Below are 24,260 nucleotides of genomic sequence, written 5' to 3' on the forward strand. Positions count from 1 at the left end.
GATGTTCCAAACAGGAATAATTTCAAGAGATTTGGACAAGTCTTCCCAATATTTATGACTTGCATGCCTTCCTTCCTTTCTTCCTTACTTCTTCTTAGTGCATGTGTGTGTGCGTCAGTGTGTATGTGCATGCATGTGTTATTTTGAGGGTATGGTTTTTAGAACAACTTCGAACGTAAGTGCAACATCAGCTAAGTAAAAATAATTTTGACCCTTTTCTCTAACAATGTTTCAAAAACCATCTAGGAAAAGAAAAATAAAACCTGTATTTATTTCAACAAAACTCCTCTTAGAAACCCTGAACAAACATCACATTGAATGGCAAAATACCAGAACCCACAAGCTGTGCATGTGGCCTTTCTTTGGAATTTTTTTAGCCTATAGTGGGAGTTGCGATCCTTTTTATTTGTTCAAAACTTGTTTATTTATGGTCTTTGTTTTTTATTATTCAGAGTTACTAATAAACATTTGTTCTTAGTGTTACTAGTGCTATTGAGAAGCAAAATCATTTTCAGATGTTCTTGGAAGGTTTGACTAAGAGAGGAAATACTATTTTTTTAATGAATTCTTATTTGTCAAACAAAGAAAAGAAAAGAAAAAGGAAGGAAATGTGAACACCATCTGTCTCTGAGCCTGGTGAACCTTGTCCCCTGGGCTCATTTGGACCCCTCCCATCAGGAGGCTGACTTCCTCACTTCATTCTTGTCTCTGCCCTGTGTCATCTCATCAGGGTTTTCTTCCCAGGGATTCTGGGTATCTGCCAGCCCTCCCAACCTGAGAGTAGAGTATATATTACATTGTTCCTATTTTTTTTAATGATTTTTATTTATTTTTGAGAGACAGAGAGAGACAGCACGAGCCGGGGAGGGTGAGAGAGAGAAAGACACAGAATCCAAAAACAGGCTCCAGGCTCTGTGCTAGCTGTCAGCACAGAGCCCGACGCAGGGCTCGAACCCACAAACTGTGAGATCATGACCCGAGCCAAAGTCGGACGCTTAACCCACTGAGCCACTCAGGCGCCCCTTACATTGTTTCTAAATTTGTTTATTTTCTGTCTCCTTATACTAGAATAAAAATTCAGGTATGTGCTATCTTTGCTCTTTGGGTCACTGATAAACTGTCTGAGAATAGGATCTTGACCAGAGTAAGTACTTAATAAATGCTTGTTGAAAGAATGAACTTTCAGCAAGTAAGAAGCACCTAGAGGAAGTATGGTGAGAACAAGAATAAACTGATGCACCATCCCAAGTGCTCTAGAACAGATGGGTGGCTCCCCTCAGACGCTCTGCTTTAGTAACTGGTTTGGGACCCAAGAACTGGCACGTTCTAGTAAACTTCCTGGTGATCCTCTTGTAGCTGGTCAAGAAACCATGCACTTTGACAATAATGAATTTAGAAGAACTTTCGGGGTTAATGAAGTAAATTTTTACATTATTAAAATTTTTATTTTTTGAACAAATAAGTTGCTCAGACTCTTGATTGAATCGATTCATTTACCTTCCCTTTACATTTCTTTAGGAGCCAGCAATAATTCATCTCAGATTGTAATTTTTATGTTATTTCCTATTGATATCTAATTAAAATAAATGTTATAACTATAATCAGGATATTCGTGTGAACTCTTAAGTCTAATGAAGTAATTATATATATAATGTTCTCTTTATTCAGGTTCTAATTAAATTATATCAAAGCTTAATAGAAGAGTCTTGTCTCAATCTAGTATTAAAAATCCTTACTAAAGTAAAAAGTCTGTGTTAAAGAAGCAAGGAAACTAACATTCTGGCCCTCTCCTAGGCTCACTTACTATCCAATTTTGATGCTCAGAAAGTCCCTATACATTTTGGAACAGTATTTGTCTTTTGTCTTTTCCACATGAAGGAACTTTCGCTCTGAGAGGCTACTTTATTTCTCAAACTCACTCCAGCTAGAATTAGAGCAGGAAGTCACCAAAATCTCAGACTATAATGCCTCCCAGGACAAACACTCTGAGTTTTGTTAATTGTGTCTCAAATCCATTGAGCTGGGAGAGGTGGTGTAAAAAGCAAGTTTCAAGGCACAGAGAGGAATGTGAAAAGGTAACAAAGCACATATTTTGTTGAATAAAAGTGATTCAGCATGAGGATGACAGTCATGTTAGTCAATGAATCTTAGGTTTGGTAACAGAAAAAGGGATACATTCAAATAGCGTTTTAACTTTGCAGGTACCCCTCCCTTTCAACAGTCTTATTTTTAGAAATTCAGAGCTGAGTCCTACCACAGATTGCTAATAGTATTACATAGAAGAAAGTCCCCTAAAAAAAAGAAAGACAAGACAACCAAACTCCCTAATGCGTTACTTCCCATGTGCAGGAAGCAGTCATTACTCCTAAATGTGTATCTAGATGTGGCCATTGTGTAGCCTCCTCATTCCCCAAGACAGCCCAGGCGGCAGCCTCACTAGACCACTGGCCACTCTCTCTCCCCAGTGCTTCGGCTATGTTCTTCCTTCTCTCTGTAATACACCATCTGTTCTCAATGGATACATTTTGTTAGTGTTTTTGTTTGCTTACTATGCTATGTCTGCTTCTCCTATCATCCATGAAAAGGAATAAAGTGATTTCTTTGAATCTTGAGGAAATTACAACTTTCTATAAATGTCACTAAGTTCTAGAGCCCTGGGACACCTGGGTGGCTCTGTCGGTTAAGCCTCTAACTCTTGATCTCAGCTCAGGTCACGATCTCATCATTTGGGAGTTCGAGCTGTGTGTCTGGCTCAGTGCTGATAGCATGGAGCCTGCTCAGGATTCTCTCTCTACTCTCTTGGCTCCTTCCGAGCTTGCTCTCTCTCTCTCTCGCTCTCTCTCTCTCTCAGAATACATAAATAAACATAAAAAAAATTCCATAGTCCTAATTCCTGATTTATAGTTCTTGCTGCACACTGAGAAGCCCACCTAAAGCTCTGTGGTCCTCCAGGCTTCCCCTGTCTTCTCTGATGTGGGAGCTCATCAAAACACCCAGGCAGCCCACAGAGCTGGCTTGTCTCAGTGGGTCATGGGGATGTCAGAGGACTTGAACCCTGTGTGCTGAACGTCACTAGGCAAACTTCTCTCCCAGCACTAAAAGAACATCCCTAGACTTAACTTCCTCATTTTTCACACATAAAGTTCTTTTTATCCCTTAACATTTAAATCAAAATGCTCTTTCAATCTAGATTCTAGAAATATCTACTTTTTTCCCCTGTGATGTCAGTCCCCTTCACTTACCCCATGTTATCAGGTTTCATAAATCTGTCATTCGTACCAATATCTTCCTCAATTAATAGTAAGCAACTTTAAATTGGATATAAAGCTTCTTCTTATTTCATCCTTCTATAATTCCACAGGGTGCTTTCCATTGTTACGTAATAACGCATACGCCAAATAAGGCAGCCAGTGTGACCCACGACAGCTATGTGAGCCAGTCTCATCCTAGAATCATAGTAGCTGATGTTTTTGGATTTTGAGTATACCTGTTTCACTTCATCTAAAGAAAACTGAAAATTAAACTGTATTATAACGGATCTGAAAACCATTTTGACAGATTGATTTTATTCAACCTGGTAGTCTTTTCATTGATGGAAAATGGAGCAAAGTCAAATATTTTTACAGTTTCATATTTTTATACTTGTACTACATCTTTTTAAAACATAGGACACCCCCAGGGCATTCACTTTCGAATGTCCTCTCTCCGTAGACAGAGCTTTCTTTCTATTCTTCCTTCTTAATTTTATATTCTAATAAACTTTTGCCTGCTGCTCATTTTGCATCCACCTCTTCATTCTTCAAAGCAGCAAGACAATGAATCTAGGGTATTGTAAAAAAAAATCCTGCCACATGAGGAATGGGATGGAAGCAACCTTTACATCACATGCCTGCACCTGGTCACAGCATGCAGTCCTCATTTTACTGAACCAATGCTCCAATAAAGAACAACCAATCCATGGGGCGCCTGGGTGGCTTAGTCAGTTAAGCGTCCGACTTCGGCTCAGGTCATGATCTCACATTTGTGGGTACGAGCCCTGCGTCGGGCTCTGTGCTGACAGCTAATCCAGAACCTGGAGCCTGCTTCAGACTGTGTCGCCCTCTCTCTCAGATTCTGTGTCTCCCTCTCTCTCTGACCCTCCCCTGCTCGCACTGTCTCTCTCTGTCTCTCAAAAATAAATTTAAAACATTTAAAAATTAAAAAAAAAAAGAACAGCCAAAAAAAATAGGACACCCCCAACCCAAGAACAGAATTGGCTTACCATATTATTTAAAAGAGAAAAAATGCAGTATGTATCTCTTAGTCACTGATGTTTCATTATTTTTGGTTATTCTTATACATGCCATCTTTACTCACAGCACACAAAGGTGGTTATTCACATAATATCTTCTTAATATACCCAAATCCCAAAATAATATTTCTTCTAAGACAAATATCATGTTATCATAAACCAGGTGCCACAAATAAATATTTTAATACTCTAATATTCAAAGACATTGTTTTGAGCTCTAAGTGCTTACAGAACAAGTAAATGCATCTGCCTATAATTTTCAATCAGTCACTCTATTGTTCAGAGAAGTAGATGACAGTATAAAAACCCTGTACGTATTTTATTCAGAAGAAGAAAAGGAACATAGAGAATCGGAGGCTGAGGTTGGCTGACAGGCTGATTTAGCAGCACCAGGACCTTTCTGTTTCTCAGACATAATTAAAATGACTCTGTTACAGAAGAGAACAATGATCTCAAAGATTTATGATAAACACATGCAGTAGCAAAAATAAATTAATAAATTAATTAGAAAAATAGAATCCTTTTCAGTGCTCTTACTTGTAGGAAGATCCTGCATTTTGGGGATATGAAAATACTCCCTGAAGGGTCTCAGCTTATCTTCTTCATCAAGGTGGAGGGCAACCTTCTCATCTGTTGGGCGACACCCAAGTTCAGATGCGATGCGTTGAAGTGTCTCAGCTGGTAACTCATGATGTGAAGACTCCATTGCAAGTTGTTTCTCTAAAAGTGAAGAAAAATCATTAAAAGTAATTTAGCTATTGTCATTTTTTTTCTGCAGAAAATTAGCCTTTTAGGTAATGAATGTTGTGTCTTTTCTTTAAAAAAATTTTTTTAATGTTTATTTATTTTTGAAGGAGAGACAGTGGAAGAGGGGGAGGCACAGAGAGAGGGAGACACAGAATCTGAAGGAGGCTCCAGGTTCTGAACTGTCAGCACAGAGGGCTCAACCCACGAACCATGTGATCATAACCTGAGCTGAATTGGACGCTTAACCAAATGAGCCACCAAGTGCCCAATGTCTTTTCTTTTTTTTTTTTAAGTTTATTTCTTTTGAGAGAGACAGAGAGAGTACGAGCAGGGATGGGGCAGAGAGGGAGAGAGAGAATCCCAAGCAGAGTCCAAGCATGGTCAGCATACAGAGCCCCATACCAGGCTCAAATTCACAAAACCACAAAACCATGAGATCATGACCTGAGCAGAAATCAAGAGTCCATCACTTAAAAGACTGAGTCACTTAGGTGTCCCAAGAACCTTGTCTTTAAATAAGATTCACATTTTTTCAACCTCAGAAAAACTTTAATTAACCTAACAGCATCAAACCTCATGTTTGAGTTTTCCTCATTTATGAAATAAAATGATGGTAACCTAGGGATGTTGAGAGGAGTAAATTAGGTAATGGTGATCAGGAAAGAGTATGCTTTCAATAAACGTTAGCCCTTTTCATTTTTATTTTCTGGATAACAGTCCAAATTAGGGACTTTCAAACATATATAACTTCATCACCTTTTCCTCTAGATGTCTTACTGGCTTAACAGTAAAGATGCTTTTGTGGGGCACCGAGGTGGCTCAGTCCATTAAGCAATGGACTCTTGATTAGGACTCAGGTCATGATCTCATGGTAGATAAGACCGAGCCCTGCATGGCATTTTGTGCTGGTAGCCCAGAGCCTGTTGGGAATTTTCTCTCTGCCTCTCTCTCTCTGCCCCTCTTCTGCTCACATGCATGCACGCAAGCTCTCTCTCTCCCTTTCTGTCTCAAAATAAATAACTAAAAAAAAAAAAGTGCTTTTGTGAAAAGTATAGAGAAATAGTACCCCATCTAGCTTATTTTTCTCCCTGTCACATTTTCACTATTTTACTCCCAGAGGTTCATGGATCACAGCTTTTTTAAAAAATTTTTTGGGAGAACTGATTGGCTCAGTTGGTTAAGCAACCAACTTGGGCTCAGGTCATGATCTCATGGTTTGTGAGTTCGAGCCCTGCACTGGGCTCTGTGCTGACAGCTCAGAGCCTGGAGCCTGCTTCGGGTGGTATCTCCCTCTCTCTACTTTTTCTCCCCTGCTCATGCTTGCTCAAGCTCTCTCTCTCTCTCTCTCTCTCTCTCAAAATAAATAAACAGATATTTAAACAATTAAAAAAACACAACCCTTTTGTAATGCTTATTTTATTTATTTCTGAGAGAAAGAGAGACAGAGCACAAGTAGGGGAGGAAGGGCAGACAAAGAGGGACAGACACAGAATCCGAAGCAGACTCCAGGCTCCAAGCTGTCAGCACAGAGCCCCACATGGGGTTTGAACTCACCAACTGTGAAATCATGACCTGAGCTGAAGTCAGACACTTAACTGAGACACCCAAGTGCCCCTTGAATCTAAATTTTAAAATTAGGGATGTATATACAATAAAACCTTAACAAAGTCTTTATTGTGAATGAAAAAGGAAAGTTTACCTTAAATAATGTTAATTTTTTGCCAAAGGAAGACCAAAGAGCTGTCCCTCCTGCTCATAATGAGAAACTTCTCTCACACAACCATAAATTCCATCTTAGAACAAAACAGGGCCCTGTGATATTTTGTGAAACCACAACCTGCTCTGTGTAATCATCATTTAAATTTCCCATAATTTGGGAAAGAAAGCTCAATTTTCTGGAGGGGAAAAATAACAATGGAAATTTAACTATATATTCTTCAACTTTACCAAAGTTTTCTTTGTATTGATTTTTTCATATTTCCCAAAGTTTTAGGGTTTTTTTTTTTAATTGAGCAAGGATAGTCTTAGAGAAAAAAACATGTTCTCAAGCTAGCTTGATTTACAAATTTATACTTCTGTGGCTCCACATCTACTTTCCTCATTTTATTTATATTTCAACAAGTACTTTTGAACACCAACCTTATAGTTCCAAACACTGATGGAAGAACAGTGTAAAAGATGGTGTGTAAGTAATACATTTTTGGGGGGAAAATGAAAAAAAGTAATTTTAAGAGATGTAATTTCAGTCCTTTCAAAGCAATGAGTAAACAGAGCAGAGTAATGGGGCAAAGAGTCACTGGGGTATGGAATGGCTTCTCAGGGAGAGGGGTAGGTAAGTGCGTCTCTCTGAGGCACAGATATTTGTGCACTTATGAATCATGTTATGGAGTCAAATATGTGAGGACCAAGAACTATAGAAGATGACAGCAAATACACAGATCCTCTGGTAGATATGGTCTTGGCCTATTCAGCTAATGCACTAAGGGAAGCGGTCAGAAGGAGAGACTGTGAGGTGAAAGAAGCAGAGGCAGAAGTTAATTATATAGAGCCCTGAAGCTATAATAAATTTTGGATATTTTTCTAAGTTTAATGGGAAATTGTTGGGGAGTCTTGAGTAGGAAAATGATAGGATGTAGTTTTGCACAAAATAAAAATCACTTTTTCTGCTCTTTGATGAAATAGAAGAGTTGAAAAAGAGAGGCAAACTAAGGCTATGTTAGTGATTCAGAGGAAAAGTGATGATGGATTAAATGTGATAAAGAGAAAAGTAGAGAAGAGTGTGGATGCATTATATATTTTGGAGGAAAAGCAAATAGGATTTCTCTGGTGTGGGATCTGAGCAAATATGTTGGAAATGTTGAAATAAGAAATACCTTGTGAGGAAAAACTTTGAGGAAGGAAATCAAAGTTCTGTGTAGGACACATGAAGTTTAAGGTAGAAATATCAAACTGGCCATTGGATATTGCATTCTGTAGCTCAGAAGAAAATTAGGTCATAAGATAAAAGCCTGATATTTTCCAACTAATAGACTATACTTAAAGCCTAAAATCCCAAGAACCAACTAAAACTAACAGAGGGGAACCTCTCAAATCTCAGTTCAATCATCTATCTTTTACTCATCACCCTTTTCTCTCCCACCCCAACCAACACACCCAGTGTTAGGCAATAAACAGTTGCATGTCTGAATTTGTACAACACTGTGGAAAGCTGCCAGAAGAAAGGAGAGGTGCCTTGATCAAAGATCAGCCGCCTGCAGGCAGGGCAGTGTTACCACTCCCAGCTTAGGGCTGGAGACAGTCAGGCTGGGCTTTCTTATGGGCCCCTCAGGCGCTGTGCTGAAATTGCAGTTATGTCAGCTGCCTTGTTTCCCCCCTTTTACCCTTTATAAGATATGTGTGTTCTCTCAATAAAGGAGGCTTGATCAGAGACTTGTCTTACCTCCATTCTCTGTGTTCCCCTGGCCCCCAATTGTCACTCCCTCCCTCAGGACCTGCGTTGACCGACCTGCCGGACGGGTCACAATACCAGTAAAACAAGTATACTTCTATTCTCTAAACTTAAATTCTTCTGCTTATTTGAGCTCTTCTTTTCTCAATTGCCAGTGGTCGCCCTGATGAACTGTTTTATGTATTCTCAAAGAAGGATACTGATCTTGATATGAAAATGTTTTTAGCTTTGATGTCAATAATGATTACCAATTGCTCCAAACCATGCATGTACAAAATTCAATGATTTCAACATTAGTGTTGATTATTCTGTCAATATGTGACCATATTAAATTATTGTCTTTTTCATGAAATTTTCTATGTGATTTTTCATGTCATGCACAGGTCCTTCCCTTTGCCTAAAATGTTCTACTTCTGGGGCACTTGGGTGGCTCAGTCAGTTAATTATAGGACTTCAGCTCAGGTCATGATCTCACAGTTCATGAGTTCGAGCCCTGCATTGGGCTCTGTGTTGACAGCTCAGAGCCTGGAGCCTGCTTTGGATTCTGTGTCTCCCTCTCTCTCTGCCCCACCCCCGCCTGCACTCTGTCTCTCAAAAATAAATAAATGTTAAAATAAATAAATAAATAAATAAATAAATAAAATGTTCTCCTTCCCTTTGTACACATTCACATCCTAGTCACCTTCAAAGCCCTAGTTCAAATGTTACTTTTTTTTAAATCCTATTCAGTCCTGTCATGCTGTCCCAGCTAAGAGTAGGTTTTCTTCCTCTGGATACCTGTAACACTTAAGAGAACATCTTAATTGATAAGTAAGGCATCTTGTCAGATACTATATATTTTTTAGGTGTATATATGTTTGGGAAAGCTTAAACAAGTTGCCATGCCTGCGACTTGATTCCACATGGATTCCAACCTATTGCCTTCTGATGAAATAACCTGCCTTTGCAATAGAGACGACTGTGCCTCTACCACCTGACATTACCAACTGCCTGGTCACACACTTGATTAGACCTCTAATGAACACTTGACCCACTAGAGATAATGCAACTGTTTTGTCAATGGTGTGCAAGTGACTTGCTGTGAATGCTTTAGCTAAACAGGCATGATGATATTTAGCTGAGCATCCAATGAAATTCTTTCAGGAATCGGAACTATAAGTTATTTATTCAGTTAGAAATAGGAGCAAATATTTTTAAAAAATCACAGAAAGCAATGATTAAATGGTTAGGTGTAGAAGTCATGAGTGGCTCATTTTTTCAAAGTTAAACAGAGGCACTGGTTGCTAAAGCATGAAGTCATTTCAGCAGCAAGTAAGAATCAACTTAGTTATGCAACAACAGGTGACAGAACAGCTATGTCTCCTGAAAGGTACAGGACAAGCCAGTCTGGAAAGTCACTGAATCCTTCCACGCAACAAATGATGTGTAAGGCCTGGAGGACCACCTACCTGGCTGAAAATCCCGTGAGCTATTTTCTGCCTATCAACTGTGTCTTTACTATAAACCTATTACTTACCGTGGCCTGATTGAGTTGCTGGTCCACCCTACTAAACTGTATTCTACCTGGGGGCCTGAATCTTGTTTAATTTATCTTTGTAGCCATTCCATTCCTTAGCAGTGGCTTTTAGATAGAGTGTTCCCCTTAAACAGCAGTTGAACAAGAATGCATAAAATAGCTTGAATTATTTCACATGATTAATGACGGTTCACAGAGGATACCATTTTTATTCCAACCACGTGGAAATTAAAAACACGTTCAATGAGACTAAGAATCAAGAAATGGAATGTCTTTGGAGAGTCAGCATTCCTTTTTAAATTCTTATTTATTGATTGATTGATTGATTGATATTTTAGTTCTGAGAGAGACTGAGTGTGCGTAGGGGAGGGGCAGAGGGCAAGGGAGACACAGAATCCAAAGCAGGCTCCAGACTCTGAGCTGTCTGTCAGCACAGAGTCCAGGGTTTGAACCCATGAGTTGTGAGATCATGACCTGAGCCGAAGTTGGATACTTAAAGGACTGAGCCACCCAGGTGCCCCAAGTCCGCACCTCAGAGGTTCATTGGGGTTGACTGTAACCTCTAACTGGGTTACCTTACTAAATATACAGATTAGTTTGTTACCATTATATTCCCAATAAAATCCAACTTTCTTTATTAAAAAAATATTCATATTCACTCATTAGCATGTTTATATTTGTTTCTAACTTAATCCTTGTAACAATCCCGAGGGATCAGAATAACTTTCTCCCATTTCCAGGCCAAACCCTGGAATCAACAGAGTAGAAATAAAAAGGTATTGGGATAACAAAGCTCACTCTTGGGGACTGTACTTGACTCGAGGAACTCGGTCAATGTGGGAGGACCTTACAGAGCAGAATTCCTGGTCCTCTCAATTGAGTTTTTCTTCCATTTTGTTTTATGATTTTTAAAAAATGTTTTTTTGGCTGATTCCTTTATTTCCCTCCTTCATCATTTTTTTCAGCCTTGTCCTCAGTCTGCAAATTACTGCAGGCAATGAATCTATCTACTCTTTTTCATCAGTCCTTCCAATCCGGTCCCGGCCAGGCACAGGCTGAGGCGGCTGCTTCCACGTCTGGGCCTGTCACAGCCCAGATGTCACAACCTCACCTACACTGACCACGAGATACCTGCTGGAAAATAGTCTTTCTGGGAGAACGCCCCTGCCAGCACGCCCAGCCACCACCAGAAGCTAATACAGTCTCCAGTGCCACAATCCCACAGTGCCACTCACTCGAGGGAAGCAATTTATTAACTCCTAACAATTGCTGCTTCATTCTGCACTCATTCTGCCACCTAAGACAATTAGTGTTTCACAGGCCATAATTTGATGCCTTGTGTGCGTTTACCATTTTCAGGTAAACTGACATGCCCTTATTGTGAAGTTAAAAAATCCAAACCAAGTTAAAAACTCCAAATTGTATATGTCACATATTTAATATTAATTTTATTAAGAAGGTGGATGAGGGGCACATGGGTGGCTCAGTCGGTTAAGCCTCCGGCTTCGGCTCAGGTCAGATCTCACGTTCGTGGGTTCGAGCGCCGCATCAGGCTCTGTGCTGACAGCTAGCTCAGAGCCTGGAGCCTGCTTCCGGTTCTGTGTCTCCTCTCTCTCTGCCCCTCCCCCTCTCATGCTCTGTCTCTCTCCGTATCAAAAATAAATAAAACATTAAAAAAAAAAAGAAGGTGGAGATATATACACATTTGGGCTTAGGCAAGTCACCTAACTTTACTGTTTTGCAGTGTTATATAAAACTAATTTAAGTTCTACTTTCTTTGAAGGATCATGGTTAGGATCAAATGAAATTAATTAGGTAAATTCCTTTATAAAGAGATAAAAGATATGCTCATGTTATCTTTAAATATTAATACCATGTGATGGAAATTGCCATTTTACCCTCCTGTTAGCTTTTGAAATTTTGAAAATTGCATTTTGTCAATTTTATTTAGACAGCTACAACTTTAAAGCTAAAACTTCTATAAAAAATGATTGTTTTGGAGCCCTGGGTGGCTCAATCAGTTAGTTGTCCAACTTTGGCTCAGGGCATGATCTCACAGTCCATGGATTCCAGCCCCGCATAGGGCTCTGTCCTGACAGCTCAGTCTGGAGCCTGCTTCAGATTTTGGGTCTCTCTCTCCGCCCCTCCCAAATCATGCTCTGTCTCACTCTTCTCAGGAATAAATAAAACATTAAAAAAAATTTTTAAATAAAAGTTGTTGATTGTTTTTATGGAGTCATGGAATTCAGGACCTTCCAGTCACCCGTGGGACTTAGGTTAAATAGTTAAATAAATGACTAGTGAATACTCAGTGGTTAATCGTTACACAGCTTCAGTTTTCATGCCAGAAACTAGCCAATTAAGCACATGAGTTCAAAGTATAGAACCTGACAAAGCAAATTATAAAGAAAGTGCATAGCATTTCATTGAAAAAGAAATAAATTATTATTTAATATATCCACACAGTGCAATGTTCTTTAAATGTATGATTGTCTGAGAAATGAGCGACATCATTGTCACAACTACATGTTTCATATCAAGGATTATGTGAGTTACATGCTGAGTTTAACATTAATAAGACTAATGCATTTGCTTCAATGTTACTACCTAAAAACACCCCACCTCTCTCAAAATAAAAGCAGGAAAGAAAAATAAAACTTTTTTGCCTATTAAAACCAAAAGTATACCAACTTTCCATTCTTAGGCAAATCTTTCATAAAATGAAAGGGGAAGAAACCCTGCTCATGAAATAGACATTTTCACTTCCCCAAATAAATATTTAATATGACTAACAGCACCACAAGACAACTAGAATTACCAGAAAACAGAAGACCTCATGCTTATTTAAAGATGTGACTTTTTACTTAATCTTACCACTTAAACTCAAGTAACTGCAGAATTACTTTAATTAGTCAAATGTAATCATCTATTAGTAATTCAATTGCACAGCACTATTGACAGCAATTCTTTTTCACTACATTGGTAAAACTATCTAACCAAACATTTTAAAGGAGAAAGGGGCATTAGGGGACTGTGCCATTTTTATGAGGACAATTTGGAGAAATAAAAAGAGAAGAAACCTCTAACACATCCATTGTAACAAGGATTCTAGCAGAGAGAATTTTCCTCTGGAACAATCACTTGTGTAGAGAGTGTATCTCCTTGTCTCTGTGCTTACCAGCTAGGATTCGGAGGATGGAATGGATCCACAGCTCCTTGCCTCCTCTAAAAACAAAACAAAACAAAATAAAACAAAAAACAAAAGAAAGAAAGAAGGAAAGAAAAAGGAAAACTCTCAATGTTTCCTTGCAGAGTTATAGGTCAGAACTCAGGATGAGAAACTCAAGGCACTTCTGCTTAAACTCCACCCTGTGGTGAATTTGTGAGCCAACTTTAGTTCCTCCCCCTTCTTCTAAACTGATAGTAAATCTCCAGTCATGGACAAGCACCTAAGCCACAGGCAACTCTGATCTTTATTTCAAATGGGAGGAGCCTATTTACGGCTTTGTCTTCTAAGCAACAATGAACACTAAACTCTAAACACTTCTTAACTCCTTAGAACTTTGGACAAAAAAGATATATATATATATATATCCTATAATGGTTCTACTGAGTAAAGAGATCCTACTGAGTAAATTGTAAGTGAGCCATACCAAGAGTTTGCTCTGGAGCTTAATTCTAAAATTTGCATTTCTTCTTGGTTTGGGCCCTAGAATACACTAGTAAGGACTGGAGAGAAATTCTTTCCTAAGTCTCAAAATAAGGGAAATTTGGCTTTTGAGGCCATGCCCCATGGTGAAATGCATTGTGAGTTTCTACTCTGAAAGCAAAGTTTGCCATTGTGAGTTTCTATTCTGAAAGCAGAGTTCGACATTTAACAGATTAACATTTTTAGTCAAAAGTTTAAAATACAGTCCTCAATTGTAGAATATACTTCATTGCCCAATAGGTGCATTAAAAAAAAAACTTCTAGATTATCAATTTAGTTAGTTAACAGGACAATCAAGGAAGAAAGAGGGTTTAAAGATAAAGTGGAAATTAGCCTCGAAATCTTCATAAATGCAAATTCCTCCTTTAAGCGTATGATCTGTTTATCGTTCTACCTCTGTTATCTCATTATGTTGATCCCTGAGCTTGGGTCTAGCAGGCGAATATACTTTTAGATGTAAAATCAAAGAGTAAAGAGTTTCAGAGTGAAGATAGGGGCTGGGCTTGAATAATTAAATCCCTATTGCCAATGCCTTTTTGAGCGCCCAAACACACCAGGTAAAATATTATTTGATTCAATCATTTCTACCATGTGTTTACTATATAACTCAGGACAATTTACCTAACGCATCCTGAAACTCAGTATCTCGCCTATCAAATGGACATAAAATTACCTTCTCACAAGATAACTAAAATATAAAACAATGCATGTGGAAAGCCAGCATACCAACAAACATAAGTCAGTAAGGAACACATTCTTTTTTCCTGAGTTTTCAAAAAGTATTGTCCTCCAGTGTCCAAAAGAGGAGGATAAAACACACAAAATTAATTTAATACAAGTAATTGAACAGAAAAAATAAAATATATTTCATTTCATCTACCCTACCCTTATAATAATCCTATAAAGTGAGTACTGTATCCATACATTATTAAGTTGAAAGAGTAAATCTTTGAAAACAATCTGGATATCTCAAAATTTGCATTTTTTTCTATTTTGTTTATTTCTTGGGATGTAAGAACTTTGGAAGATTTGACAGGTTCTAATATCCAGGAAGTTAGCCTGGGTTGGAGTCTGTGTCATTTTTGGTGAAGAAACCTACTCCTTTAACTACTGACTATGGATACTGATCTAAAAATAGAGCTTCAGATTGACAGGGTAGGACTTATTTTTACATTGCTTTTTCTCAAATCTTTTGATAGTAGTGTTACCATTCCATCAAAATATCAATCTGCCCTGTAATAGGATCTTCCTTCCCCATAAAGGAAGGTGGTCTTGTTTGAAACATTCTTTTGCCAGTAACTTTCTTGCTCCACCCTGTTTCCTATAAAATCTCCATTTTTCTGTTTATTTATCTTTAGTTTTTGAGAGAGGGGTGGGGGGAGAGAGAGTGAGAGGAACACAAGCGGAAGAGGGGCAGAAAGATAAGGAGAGAGAATCCCCAGCAGGCCCTGCACTGTCAGTAGAGTCCAATGACAGAGTAGAACTCACTAGCTGTGAGATCACGACCAGACCTGAAGATGGATTCTCAATCCACTAAGCTACCCAGGTACGTCTTACTTCTAATGTTTTGTAAATCTCTCTTTTTAAATTTGTTACCTTCTACTAAGAAAGCAAAAATTCCCCTCAGTAAAATTTAAGGATCTTACTAGCTTTATTCAGCACTTCATAAATTGGAAAGCACTCAATCTAGCAGATAGAAAGCCTCTCCTCAGACCTGTACAAAATGAAAGATTTTCACAGAAAGAAGGAAGCAGGAACAAGTATACTAATATTAGATTAAAAAGGTAGATTGGTTATGGTGAAGTCACTTTCCTTTAGGGCATGGCATGGGTTTTCAAGTGCATTATCTAATTACCACGGACCAGGTGATTCCTGTTTACTGGTTTAAGATTTCATTTCTGGGAAAGCCAAAATTCTAAATAAGTCTCAGTGTGGTGATACAGAGCTTAGCATAAGTGACTCCTTTATCTTTTAACTCTTCATTCATTAAAAAATATATATATATTAAGCATATTCTTTGCATCAGGCACAATTATATGCCAGGGGTATAATGATGAGAAAAATCTTTATAATATTAACATAAGTCCCTAAAAATATAAAGGAATTGTGAAATATTAAGCCATGGAGGGAGTGGCAGAAACAGGGTCCACTGCAGGGTCTGCTGCGGAGGGAAAAGAAATGAGATTGAACTTCCATTTCTTCTTTTTTGGAAAGAGGAAGAAGAAGCATGCTGCCAGGATAAACTGTTGTTATCAATTCGTCTATTAATTTCCATATATATCATCTTGCCTACAACATGATAAATCTCTAAAAGGTAGAGACTTGATTTTATCCTCCTCAGTCAGCACCTTGTCCCTGAATGGAGCTAAATAATATGTTAAAGTAGTTACTTTTTTCAAAAAGGATTCAGTTTCTCCCATCAAAATTGATGATTAGGGAAGCGATATATACATGTATATATGTATATGTGTGTATATATATATATATATATATATATATATATATATATATGAAGTTCTTTCCTTCCCAAGGAGTAATCCTTAAATTATCCTATTCTTCAGGGCTTATTCACCATGGCTAAGCCAGTGCCGTGCAAATAGTAAACTTTACTGGGTGCCTGCTGTATTATTTACCAAATTAAATTCAGTGCGGCAAATTGTGTTTGTAAGAATTCAAGGTTACACAACCAACTATGATGTCCCAATGTTAAATGTTCCATGAATAGAAATGCATAATGAGATTGAACACAGAGCTGCTGCTTAGCAGCTAATTCAGGTCCTACTATTAATAAAAGTGTTTTTAGAAGTGAAAGAAAACCTCAACCTCAGGGTCTAGTTGGGGAAGAACTGATAAACTGCTCTCTCAGACTTGGGTGTTGAAGGATAGCAGAATGTGCCACCCGAAAAATATGAGTACAGGTGTTCAGAACTTGCCACCACAATTTGTCTTTGTGGAATATTGATTATCTTGAGCTGGAGGCAAGTAAAAGGCAGCAATGCAGGGAGAGGCTGTCCCTGATCTCTTATCTGCCTGAAAACAGATCCCCCAAAAGGAATTCAGTTGTTATCAATCCCCTCCCTGGGAGTTTCTTCAACCAGGGAAGATTGACTCTTATCACGGGAGAGGGGACTAGAGGTCCACACCCTGACCAGCTTTGTCACTATCATATCTCTTACCCATACTTCTCAGGGCCCATTGTCTTTCCTAATAATCCTTTACTCTTCCTTAAGAGACATACATCGTCCCTCTCCCTCTAATCTAAGCTACCTGTGGGTGTCACTCATTTTCTCGTGGGTATCTCCCATGTAAAGACGAGACATTCATGTTAATAAACTTGTTTTTCCTCTTATTAATATTTTATTGTGGGGGTACCACCTAAGAACTCAAAAGTTGAAGAAGAACTAAAATTTCCTTCCCTACAGTATATAGAAAATCTCTAATTATTCTATCTATTAATTACCAACATTTTAGGACCTCAATTATCACATCTGTAGGGGGAATTATTCTTGAGTCATTACTGGGACTCTCATTTCCCAGATGTTTTAAGCACAACAAAAAATTCTGAGGTAAGCCTATTAGCTCCCTTCTCTCTTCCCTTCTACCTTTCTCCTTTCCCCATACCATCACCCTGTGGACCCAAACACTTTTTCCCTTCCCCCTCTTCTTGGGGCAACCCAACCCAACATAACATAACATAACATAACATAACATAACATAACATAACATAACATAATTTAAGCTTTCTTAAAACCCAGGTCAGGATGTTCTCACTAAGCAATTTCTATCTTGAAGCCAAGGAATTCAGAATCTTCTTTTCATGGGTAGAGAAAAATATAAAGAACAGAACATGCACACATTAAAAATTCTCTCTTCTCTGCTCTTTCCCTCCCTTTCTTTTTCTTTCTCCTCCTCCCAGTTCCCTACCTTCACTCTCTCCTCCTCTCCCCCTTCCCTTTGGCTTTATTCCCTCTCCCCCCCTATTCTCACTCCCGCTCCCTTCTCCTCTCCTCCTCTCTCCCCAGTCCCTCTTGCCTTGCCTTCCCTCCATATCTTTCTCCTCACCTCTTCTTCCTCCCCTCCTCCTTTCTCCCTTCTCCTTTTCCAGTGCTTCTATAGCAAGGCGAGCAAAACAATTTAATATGTCAATAAATCACTAGGCTGTATTTAAATAAACTGTTCTCCCCTTCCTTGAGGTATATAGTCTGGGTATTAGAAAAATTTCCCAGTAATGGACAGAGAGTTTCCTATCCTCTGTATGTAGTATTTTCAGTTTTTCTGAGAAAAATATAAGAACTCATTGTAAGCAAATGCCATTTTGCCAGTTGGTGTTAAAATTCATTTAGAAACTAAAATTCCTGTAACCCATTCACGTTTCTCTAAATCAGAATATCTCCCTCACTGTTAAATTCACAGAGGTATTTAAGGCAATCTATATGTTGTGTTCTGACAGGAGAATTTTAATAGTTCTCTTTTACATCTGTTTGGATGTCAATTTGCCCAAATTGATTTAATTTTTAATTTTTATTTTGAAATAATTTCACTCATAAAAAAAGTTACAAAAATGCTACAAGGAATTTTATATAGGGACACCTGGGTGGCTCACTTGATTGAGTGTCCCACTCTGACTTTAGCTCAGGTCATAATCTCCTTCAGAAGTTTGAGCTCCTGCATGGAGCCTGCTTTAGATTCTGTGTCTCCCTCTCTTTCTCTGCCCCTTCCCTGATCACGCTCTGTCTCTCTCTCTCAAAAATAAATAAACATTAAAATTAAAAAAGAAGAATTGTATATATCCTTCACCAAGACTTACCAATTTTTGCATTTTTATACATTTACTTTTTTTTCTCTTCTCATAAACATACACATATACTCCTCAGTACACATATGTGTGTCCTTTCTTGAACTATTTAAGACTAAGTTAAAATATCATATCCCCTTATTGCTAAAACTTCCTAAGTGTGACTTCCAAAGAATGAGGATATTCACTTACATAACCTATCTATAGCTGTCAATATCAGGATATCCAATATTAACATAATAGTATTAGCTAAAAAAAACCTTAATCAAATGTTTTCACTTGGCATAATAATGTCCTTTATAGCTACTTTTTTTAATGCAGCCTCAAATCCAAGACTATGCATTGAATTTAACTACTTTTTCTATCTTCATCTGAAACAGTTTTTTAGCTTGTCCTTGTGTCTTTTATTCTTTTTGATTTTTTTTGTCTGTTTGTGTGTGTGGTAAAAACACGTAACAGAAAATTTACCATCTTAATCAATTTTAAGTTTAGAGCTAAGCAGTGTTAAGCATATACTTATTGTTGTTGAACAATTTTCCAAAACTTTTTCATCTTGCAATCTTAAACTCAATACTACTTGAACAACTCCCCTTTTCCACCTCCCCCAAGCACCTGACCACCACCATTATACTTCCTGTTATGAATCTGACTACTTTAGATACCTCATAAAAGTTGGATCATATACTATCATTTTTTGACTGGCTTGTTTTATCCATAATAATGTCCACAATGTTCATCTATGTTGTAACATGTGACAATTTCCTTTCTATGACTGAACAATATTCTATTGTATGTATACGTCACATTTTGTTTATCCATTCATCTACTGATGGATATGGGCTTGTATTCTCCTTTTGACTATTGTGAATATATTATTAGTTTTTTGTGAAGAATGTAGTTTTAATAATGACAAAAGTAGTTTCATTTATCAAAATATTTTTGAAAGATACATGTCCAGATTTTAACCATTTTGTATTATATATTGCCCCACTCATTCAAAACATTTTTTTCAAGAAATACAAAAATTATTGCCCCTGTTCCAATGGAATTTAGATTTAGTAAGTCTGGAATTTTAGCTCTCTCTGTCATTTGCATTATTATTATTTTTTTAATATATCTTATCATCAAGTTAGCTAACATACATTGTATACAGTGTGCTCTTGGGTTTGGGGGTAGAGTCCTGTAATTTATCTCTTGCATACAACACCCAGTCCCAGTGTTCATCCCAACAAATGCCCTCCTCAGTGCCCATTACCCACTTTCATATGTCTGTTGGCCATTTGGATGTCTTCTTTGGAAAAGTGTCTATTCATGCCTTCTGCCCATTTCTTCACTGGATTTTTTTCAGATGTTGAGTTCGGTTAAGTTCTTTATAGATTTTGGGTATTAACCTTTTATCTTATAAGTCATATGCAAATAAATTCCCTCATTTTGTGAGATCAGATATTGTGTTTATATTTGTTTTGAGCAATTCTCTAGCTATTATTTCTTCCTGGAATTTCTTTTGAGGAGAAACCTTCCATTCATTTCATCATTTTGGCTAGTTTTCTCTCCTTTTTGTGTCTTAATAGCATATTAGGTGTCTTGCACCTGTGACCAATACTATACTAGTAAGAGGTCATACCCTGTTCAGAGCCTGGCTTGTCATGAGGTGTTATTGGAGTTGGTTGCATGCTTTCTGTTGTTGTGACCCTGGTTGCTTTATTTCCCTACTCAAAGTGGTGGTTTGGACCTTTTGCCAGGTGTGTTTGATTTGTTCACTGAAGTAACCCTGGAAAAATTTTTGAAAAGGGGGTGGTGGTGGGAAGAAGCCTTATCCCATAAAAAAGAGAAATGACAGGGGCTAGGAAAAAGAAGAAAAAAAAAATAGACCAGGCAGAGCATCAGAGAAACTATACTGCTGAATCCAGAGAGAAAGAGAGAGAGAGAAAGGAAAATAAAGATGGAGATACAGAAGAGGTATAAAAAGAAGAGATTAAAAATGTCTGCTTAAATAAACCAATAACTAAAATAACCAGAATAGAGAAGTGAAGGAATAAAAGAAAGAAAAGGAGGAAAGAAAAAAATTTAAAGAAATATATATATATATATATATATATATATATATATATATTTAAGAATTGACCAAGAATCAAATCAGAAAATGCAAAAATGCTGGACCCATATCTGATGCTGCTTTGGAATCCTTAGAATGTGCTGGTCGGGAGGAGGGGCTGTCTGGTTCAGTCAGTGTCCATCTTGCTCTGTTAGATATGCAGTTACCAGACACTGAGGAATGTGACTTGGTGTAGGTGGGTCTTGCCTTCACTGTGGGTCTGTTGTCTGTTCCCTGAAGCCCCAACTTGTTGGTGATGGAGAGAAAAATTGCAACACCCCAGTCTCTCCTCCCTGGACTGGGTGACCCAAACCACTCTGTTCAGGACATCCTCACAGGGCTTTGCAGGCACGTGCAGGCAGGTTTGTCCTGCTCCACAGTCTCCCGTGCCCTCTAGGAGCTTGGTTGGGATCCAAACTCTGATGTCTTATGGATCCCACTCCATGTGCCCTGGTTCCGGGGTAGTGTCATTCCACCCCAGCTGACAAAGGGCCTCGCTGGCCAGCACCTACAAGGTCTTTTATGCCTAGAGCTCTATATGTTTTCTTTCCACAGCTTTGGAGGGAGGGGACTGCATTCTCCAACTAGGCCCCTCAGCTCACTAGGGAGCCCAGGCCTGGCTCCCCTCCTCTGCAAGTGTGCAAACAGGATGGCAGGCCCCAGTCTGGAGAAAGCCCCACAACCCCAGAATGAGATAAAAATTGATTCTTTTTCCATTTTTTCCATTCCTCAGTCCACGGTTTTTCTCTTGTCCAAATACAATCCTAAACTTCCACAGTCTCTCTTTCTCTTCCTTGTCTCTCCACAGAGGGGAGTCCCTCCCCTCCAAGTCTATTCTGCCTATCTCTTCCAATTCACAGTCACACACTTATGGCCTGCAAAGTTGTCCGCAAGGGCCCCTGTAAATATTTCTGTCACTCTATAGCCCAGATGTTAGAATTCCAAGTCTTCTGGCCTCAATACTGCTGTGTTTGAGGGATGGGAGAACTTTGTGTCCACCTACTTCTCTGCCATGTTGACTCTGATCCTTATGAATATGTTATTATAAATATGGTGTGTAAATATCTCTTCAAACCCTGTTTTAAATTCTTTTGGTTATACACCCAGAAACAGGTTGCTGGGTCATATGGTAGTTCTATTTCTAAATTCTTGAGAACCCTCCATTTTAATGGGCATTTCTTTAGTGATTAGTGATGTTAGGCATTTTTCCATATGTATGGTGGTTGCCTTTGTCATCTAAAACACCAATAGTCCTGGAGCACCTTGGTGGCTTAGTTGGTTAAGTGTCTGAGTCTTGATCACGTTGTGATCTCATAGTTTGTGAGACTGAGCCCTGCATTGGGCTCTGCACTGACAGTGCAGAGCCTGCCTGGGATTCTCTGTCTCTGTCTCTCTCTGCCATGCCCCTCTGCTCTCTCTCTCTCTCAACAATAAAAAAAAATAAACTTTAAAAAAAAAAGATTTTTTAAAATGTTTTTTTAAATTTATTTTTCATACAGAGAGAGACAGAGCATGAGAGGGGGAGGGAAAGGGGAGAGAGAGAAGGAGACACAGAACTGGAAGCAGGCTCCAGGCTCTGAGCTAGCTGTCAGCCCAGAGCCTGATGTGGGGCTTGAACTCACGAACATGAGATCTGACCTGAGCTGAAGTCGGAGGCTTAACCGACTGAGCCACCCAGGTGCCCCAAAAAACTTATATTTTTGAAGTGCACATAATAGTTATGTTATAGAATATTCCTCAGTTTATCTGATATTTCCACATGATTTGACCTAGGTTCTGAATTGTTGGCAAGAATGCTTCATTAGTGACATTATGACCTTCTAAGTGAATATCTTTAGGAAGCATAAGAGGTCAGTTTTTCCCATTGTTGGGGATGATAACTTTAGTGCTAAAATTGTTCCACATTAGCCAGTAGAAGCTCTTTCAACCTGGTTCCTGCGTCTTTTTGACATGTCACCTTCATTTTATTTTTGAACACTTGCTTACTTTCTAGCACAAGATGTTCCAGGCTAATCCTGGATTTTTCTAGCATCAGCACTGCAATCAGCCATTCCTCCAAGGAGCTTTGTTTCTTTTTAGAGGGGACAATTTAGAACCCAAATCTGGTCTCTAGATAAGCCTATTTCTACCAGGTATCAATGCCTCCCAGGACATAGTGCTGAAAGTTATTTAGATTAGTTCCAGCTTTACCCTATTCAGGATGGTTTTATTATGTCATTAAAATACAGTTCAGTATATTGTTTTCGTTTGTATGAAATTTTAGGATTTGCCAAATTCTTGTTAATTTAATTTTAACTTTTAATGCTTAAATATTATTAACATTTTAATATTTAATATTAATTTGACAATTAAAACTAAAACAGCATTTTAATCCTTAAAATATGTGAATATATGCACATAAACATATTTACATGCATAAATGTATATATAATAAATGAACATGTATATATGTATTTATGTACATACATATACATGTAAATCTTTAACACAAGAGAATGATAATCCCTTATTCTTTAAATATGGAGTGATCTACCCGTTCTTTTAAAGGACAGATTCCCTAAGTTTTTCAATTAGACCCTATCATTTCCCTCTGGATGGGTAGGAAGACTATTTAGTAATTAGAAAATGATTTAGCATCTTTAAGAGATGAAGGCAAACTTTTGTCCCCTCAATCCTTTGAGCACAGAGGAACAAGGTCAAACAAACACTGCAAACTTACTCTTAAACAGCTCATTCTTTAAAGTTCATATAGCTAAGTTGAGTTGGGACAGACAGAAAGCAAAATTTGTTTATCACTTTTAAATGGAAGCTCTGTTAAGATTCTTGTAGATGGAAAGTGATGGGCAAGTAGGGGAAAAGGTGAGAGACAGAAGCCTGTTTATAGTTTCTGTTATTGTCCTACATTGTAAACCTTTTCCAACTAAACTTCCAACCAAAAATCTTTTGTCCACATTACACTTGGTGGGAATAAAAGAATAGAATTTGTGTTTAGCATAATCATTCAATGGAGTAAAAAGACAGTCTCTATTGGAATGAGATAATCTACAAACTAAATTTGTAGAAGTCAGAACTCAGGAAAGAGGTGGGAAGTATATCCTCTTTACCCCGCTGCACTCACACATACATACTCTAGGAGCAAGGCTGAATCTCCTCCGATATCACTGACATTTAAAGGAACATGGTGAAATCAACTGGCACTTGGTGACTTTTCAGGATCTTAAGATGCACACACGAACCCCACTGCTTTTGGCTTTTAATGAATTCCACTCTTGTAGGTATCCGGTTTGACTTTCTGCTTTGGTGTGAAGTGGGGAGGGATAAAAAAAAAAAAAGCAGAAGAATGGATTTTACTTTATATATATTCCATATATATATATAACAATGCAACACATGATTCTGCATTGAGAAATCATAGAAGAAATAGTCAGGCCTTAGCTTTCGGGAAATTCTGCAGAATTGTGCTGCTCTTTGCTTTGGGTACAAGAAAGGGTAAAAGGATAAAATCAACTTTTTTGCTCTACCTTTAGTTGTCCTTGTGGTACCTTTGGTTTATATCATTGGGTTCTAACTTCTTTCTGTATTTACTGTACAATAATTTATCCACTGCATCAATCAATGTACTTATTTATTTTTCAGTCTATATGTGGCCCATTGCATTT

The 24,260-nt window shown here is 38.1% G+C and overlaps 1 protein-coding gene across 1 annotated transcript in view; it reads right to left on the minus strand.

Annotated features, from left to right (window-relative positions):
• KYNU (kynureninase) overlaps positions 1–13,333 on the minus strand; it is a 113,734-nt gene extending 100,401 nt beyond the window's left edge. The window contains exons 1-2 of the mRNA XM_029933011.1: positions 13,181–13,333; positions 4,829–5,011 (exon numbers count right to left, since the gene is read on the minus strand). Of these exons, the coding sequence (XP_029788871.1) occupies positions 4,829–4,997 (169 nt within the window). The 5' untranslated portion in view covers positions 4,998–5,011; positions 13,181–13,333. The remainder of the gene's footprint in view (positions 1–4,828; positions 5,012–13,180) is intronic.
• Between the last annotated feature and the right edge of the window lie 10,927 nt (positions 13,334–24,260).

Source organism: Suricata suricatta, chromosome 3 (assembly GCF_006229205.1).
Source record: "Suricata suricatta isolate VVHF042 chromosome 3, meerkat_22Aug2017_6uvM2_HiC, whole genome shotgun sequence".
NCBI classification, from domain to species: Eukaryota; Metazoa; Chordata; class Mammalia; order Carnivora; family Herpestidae; genus Suricata; species Suricata suricatta.